The 6,000-nt window shown below is 37.9% G+C and overlaps 1 protein-coding gene across 3 annotated transcripts in view; it reads right to left on the bottom strand.

Annotated features, from left to right (window-relative positions):
• The window catches only part of LOC108235754 (sodium-coupled neutral amino acid transporter 3), a 35,866-nt gene continuing 29,866 nt past the window's right edge, over positions 1-6,000 (bottom strand). For 2 of the 3 annotated variants that reach the window (XM_017415966.3, XM_017415967.3), the window contains 4 exons: positions 5,139-5,263; positions 4,899-5,043; positions 4,173-4,276; positions 3,271-3,375 (listed from right to left, as the gene is read on the bottom strand). In XM_017415966.3, the coding sequence (XP_017271455.1) occupies positions 3,271-3,375; positions 4,173-4,276; positions 4,899-5,043; positions 5,139-5,263 (479 nt within the window). Of the gene's footprint in view, positions 3,376-4,172; positions 4,277-4,898; positions 5,044-5,138; positions 5,264-6,000 lie in introns of all 3 variants that reach the window. The other variant, XM_025005871.1, reaches the window with a different exon arrangement.

Raw genomic sequence — 6,000 nt, 5'->3', positions numbered from 1 at the left:
TTCTGTTACCCCAATATCTTTATTGCGACATCACTTACAGTACAATAACTGTCAGCAACATATTAAAATAGATAGAGATACAAGAAAATAGACATAAATTGAAGGACAACGAGGTTTAAAAGCACTTTGAAAATGAATACATTTATACTCTTAAGTGGACTAAACCTTTATTTGCTATTTACACTTTATAAACTATAGATATGAATATAGAATATAAAGGGTATACATTTATATACAGTATTTATAAATGCTGGCTGATGTCAATATTTAATATGTTACTATTCAATCATACACATAATCAGAAATCACATAATCAGAGAGGCTAACAACATCTACATAGAGGTCCTCAGAGATAATTTTGTATCAGCCACTAACACAGTTTATCCCCATTTATTGTTGCACTGCTTATTTGTTTATAACTTGTTTATTTTTTTGCATGTTGCAAGGATATGCCTGTGTGCACCAGTAGGTATCATATTTATCGAAAGCCTGGGTTATACATACAACCTTAAATGAAATAAATTAGTTGAACAACACCAAACACTGAGTTGTGCTCCAGTGGCCGATTCAGATGATTTCTCTGCACACAAAAACATACTGTAAAAATAAACAAAATATTCATAACCATAATGAGGGGGAAAGGGGAGGATTAAAAGAGGTTTGTTGCGTAACAAACAGACAGGACAATATTAACTCACTCACACAGCAGTTTTAGCCGTCCGGTGTCTGAGATTTTCTCATTAAAAAATAATGAAATGTAGGCAAGTACACCAGCTCGCTGACAAGTTAGTAGGTTTGTGTCTGCTGAGAAGCAGAGAGGAAGACAGATATGACCATCTATGATAAACCACAAATGTAAGGGGGGGGGGGCATTTTGTATTTCATCAATGAATCAGATTCACCTGATACACCCAAATAAACATTAAACATGACGTTCATCTATCAGCCAAAGACAAAACACTAGAGTTATACGCTGGATCAGCAGGTGAAGGCTAAACAGCAAAAATGCGTAAAGTTACTGTCATTCAGGTACAATTGAATCACATTTTCTCTTTTCAAAATACAAGAACACCTAAAAACCTCAGACGACACATCCAATAATTCAGTTATTGTAGTTCATGAGCAGATGAGAGGACTATATTTATGATCATGGAGGCTCCAAAAAAAGCTCCTTTTACCCAAATATTTCAAATAACGTTTAACAACACCTGATATGTTACTAATTTTTCTGTGCTGCGTTGAGTTGCAGATTTAGTCATACAAAAGGGCTTGCCTTTACGTCACGTCTTTCACATGTATTTGTTGCGTTTCACCTCATGAACAGAAACACATTGCGTTGTGCTTATCAAAAGAAAAGTGCTATTGCTAACCGCTAACGCTTTAAAGACCGACAAAGGTACACCTCACGGCCGAGACAGGCATTCAGTATCTGTCACGTGTTAGGATTTAAGCGTGTGCTAATAGTTTTAGTCGCATATCTGATGCTAACCACCGCAGGAAGTGACCCTGTTGTTTTTATTTTATTGTTTTTTTAATACATTTTGGTCATCTCTGAATGAAACAACTCATCAAACCCTCCAAAGACAAATGACAAGAAACACTGAGCAGCTACAGCTGCAGTTGTCTCTTTGATTTGTGCAACCCAACAGATGAGGTCCTCAGTACCATGTTTCGCTGTTCTTTACAAGATAAAACTAATAAAAAGAAAAAAGAGAAACCGTTTGCACAACATAGGCATTCTTATTCCGGACACCATTTCAATTGTTTCTGGCTGAAGTCGGCCTCTCGGATGGTTAACACGTGGCCAGATGTTAACCATCAGTCTGTCACTGTGCACAAATACAAATACACACACTTAGACCATATATTGTTGGAATGGCAGGAAGTGTGCTTTACACTTTGTGGTTTTTATACCCTGCTCAGTTAGAGGAAAGAATATTGACATCCTCAGAAAAAGAAAAAGAAAAAGAAAAAAACAAAGAGCAGCAGCACAAGTTAGGTGATAAGGACCTTGAAGGGATACTTCAGATCTTTTGAAGTGAGGTTTGCAGACAGGTTATAAACAATTAATATCTGACCTGTTGTAGATAGCTTTTAAACAACTCAGTTTGAAGAAATGGAGTTTAGTTCTGACTGGATAGACAAGCTAACGGCTAGTCTGAGTGAGGTCAAGACCAGGCTGGACTGCAGCCAAAACAACTTCAGAGCTTCATGCTAACACTGTTTCATTTACCTTTACATCCCCATCAAGTTATCATTACATGAGTATTCACATAGGTTTCTTTGATCATTTAAACCTGCAAACAGGAGCAGCAGCAGCTGGCTGTAACACTTCCAGTGCAGCCTGGGGCACTTCCAGCAGGAATGTCAGAATATTTTTTGCCAGAATAACTGTGTAATGTGAAACTGAGGGCAATTAAAAGGTTTTAAAAACAGCGTTTGCATGAAGTGCCGAGAAATGTTTTAGATCGGAGGTGTTTTAGGGTGGCAGCTGACCACTTTGGGCTTGGTCCACTCACAAATAATCTGTTTCTTCTAAAAGGTATCTACACCAAGTAAAATATCACTATTTACTTTTCGGCAAAACCCTACTTCATATACCTGAACTATCCCTTTAATGTGGCTCATCTTAAATAATTTCTGGGTCTAACTGGTCATACAGTTAGTTACAATCATGACTGTGCTTTCAATCTTCTCATCTAACTCTCAGTAAGAGAGCATTTAAAAAGGCTAAACACTCAACTCTTCATGGTACATATCCTTCAGGTGCTCTTATAACTCTTCTGCAACTGTACAAGTGCAGCTGCACTAAAATATGTAGGTATTCAAATATAGTAGACATATAATCTCTAAAAAAATATCAGTCGATTTTATTTAGCAGCTAAAAGGGAGATGTATCAGATTGTGTGCATAATAAGTGCTATTCAGAGGAGCCAGACGCTTTTTCTCACAAAACATCCGTTAAGTTTCCATCAGAGTCAACACAACTGGCCTTTTATTGAATTAAGTTCTCACTAAGTAACTAATGTTTAAAATACTGGCCTGGGGGTTTTCAGTCACCATTTTGGCAGTAGGTACAGAACCTTAGCAGACCAAGAACGTTCAGAGAGTGAAGAGCTGCGCTGAACTTTAGTCTCTGTGGCAGATAATCTCTAACGGAAAAGAAAAAGGGCATCTTCAACGAACGCACAAACAGAAACATTACAACACAATCGCATATCAACAATATAAAAACAGAAAAAAACAAAACAAAAAAAAAAAGGAGGGAGTCTAATGACCACTGCTGGCTGTACTGCTGCCTGATGTCCAGTCAATGATGATAAAGCTGAGACTCATTATCATAAATAGGAAACCGATCCCAGCAAAGCAGGCAGCCTGGAACAAAAAAAGGACAGAGTTAAAGAAAATGACCCAAAGGCATACACAGGCAAAGGTTTTCCAGATGCATAAAATAAAATCAAGAATCTTGACATTCATAGTTTGTGTGGAATATTTCCAAATGAGACACTGTGCTGCAACGAAATTTGGCAGAGTGGCTCAAATTATGGAGGTGAGGTGCACCGACGCAGGATGTTTCATTTTACTTTTATTATACGTTTCGCCATAAATGCATGGGTGTGTTTGATAAGGATTTCATGAACATAACCAGCTTTAAAACCTGGTAATTGCAGGCCTCTCCGTGCCAAGGAGGAGAGAAAAATGCTCCTTTTCTCTTTGGCGTTATTTTATTTTATACAATTTTAACAATATCAAGGTTTTTATTGAGCTGATTTTTCTTTCATCCTTTTTCTCTTTTCGCGTGATTCTGCTCATGGTTTGTAAAGAGCTGCTGCCTGTTTCCAGCAGTCTAGGGTGGACACAGAGACAAACAACGACTCTCGCATGCACTCAAACTAAGGGCCAATAAACTAACATGCATGTTTTTAGACTGGAAAGTAACTAGAGTACCTGAAACAAACAACAACACACGGGCACAGACAGAACATGTTCTCACAGAAAAGCTGGAATCAAGATTTAAACCCTCTGAGGCAACAATGCAAACCCAACAGCTCCTCCATCCACTGTCAATAATTCATGCTGCATTTCAAAGAGATATTATATAAGCTCTGCACACAAATGCTTTAAATAAGATGAGCTGAATCAACCGAACAGAATATCCAAGCAAAGCTCACCAGGACTTTTGGAACGGAGCACAGCGGCTCCTCCTCTTTGGGTACGATACGAATATAGAAGATAGCGGGGAAGATGAAGATGAGGCAGGGTGCAGACGTGGCGCCTGGAAAGCATATGAAAAAAACACAAAATTATTCACAAACCAACCCTCCTAGCGCTCACTGCTTTAGCTCCTTGAGATAGTGCGACGCCTCGGCATTAAAACAATGAAAAGTAGCAAAGTAAAAGTGAAAAGGTTTGTTCATATCTTCATTCTACCACTAAATGTGATTACTAACAATATAAAGATGTTTAAAAAAAATCTCTACGTGTGGAAAAAAAAAAAAATCCAAAAAAGAAACTGCAGCTTTGTTATTACATCAACATTAAAGTATCTATAAGTGGCCTCTGAGTCATGTTCACCTCATTTACCTTTAAAACTCCACGACCTTAGTTTGTAAATACCACTTTCAGCTATTTTGTAACCATCTTAAATTTAGAACTGCATTATTTACAGTTATTTTATTGACAAATGGTTATTCTGTTCATTTTATTTCTCTTTTGACTTTCTCTCTTTTACATAAGCTAGGGAATTTTTAACAGAGCTAGAACATGAACATTTTATCTTTTATTGGGCTGCAGAGTTATTGTTAGTTAGTTTTTTCTGCCAGTACAGATGAAACTGTTTGTGATTTTTAGCTTGATGTGGATTATTTTCCGTGTATCACAGGTTTGGTTCAGCTTACCGATGACACCAAAGATGCCCAGGATGTTGGGGGCAAAGATAACCAGCAGGTTGATGAACGTGAGCAGAGTGATGGCAATAGCAATGTGGCGAGGCCAGTAGAAGGTTTTGTTGGGGAACATCATCTGCTGGATTGCTCTCCTCACCTGAAAAGTTAGATGTTTCATTGTATTTTATAGGATCGCAGAGACATTAAATGGTGAAGCAGTGCGCCAACATTAGACACTAAAACCATACTTACGGGAAAGAGCACAATTGGTACTGTGAGTGTGACGGCAGTGAGCACAGCCACGCGCACACACAGGATTAAAGTGTCGTACGGGTCGATACGGCTGTATGTGTGCAGCAGCTCTGCTTCCACTTCACCTGCAGAAGACAGAAACAGGAACACAGAGCACATCTGAGGACCGCAAACCTCCAGAAATGATCAGAACAGCATGAAGGTATTAACATGTTGAATGAGATGCTTTTTTGAGTTACGCAACAACGGCGACCACTAGAGGGAGCAACTCTACTATGAATGAGTTTGAAAAGTGCTTGAACCTCCAGACTTGCAGTTTATCTAATTTTAATAGAATTTTTACACAGTCACTTTGGTATATTTCTTACAAGAAAACAGAAATTCTTAAAAATGTTTTCTCACCCTCCACTGCTTTTTGTCTTCTAACAGCAAACACTTATTACTTTTGAAGTTACAGCAAGTTTGACAGATTTATAAAAAAAATGATTTTCTTCTTCATTAAGAGTACCATATTAAACTAAACATATAAAAGTAGGTTTCAGCTGATTAGACATACTCTTCAGGATGTGTTAATCACATATTTTTCTAGACTTTTTGCAACTGGATCCTGAACAGATGAAACTTCCTCTCTGGCTCATTAGAACTGTCACTAATGAAGAAGCATCCTCTTTTCTAAAATACCTTAGAGAGGAATTTCACAAACCTTAATTTTTCAAACAAGGAAAGTAGGGGTACTGTTTCTAACAATACAAGTGTTAAAAAAAGACCAAACAGGGAAGCAAACTGCAAGGAAGAAGAGGAGGATTAGCACGTGGTGTGTGATGGAAGTAAAGAAAGGCTTAACACATAAAGAAGCAGCGAA

The sequence above is a fragment of the Kryptolebias marmoratus genome, linkage group LG4, assembly GCF_001649575.2.
Source record: "Kryptolebias marmoratus isolate JLee-2015 linkage group LG4, ASM164957v2, whole genome shotgun sequence".
NCBI classification, from domain to species: domain Eukaryota; kingdom Metazoa; phylum Chordata; class Actinopteri; order Cyprinodontiformes; family Rivulidae; genus Kryptolebias; species Kryptolebias marmoratus.
The sequence above is the reverse complement of the archived record's forward strand: the minus strand, read 5'-3'. Positions and strand labels throughout refer to the sequence as shown.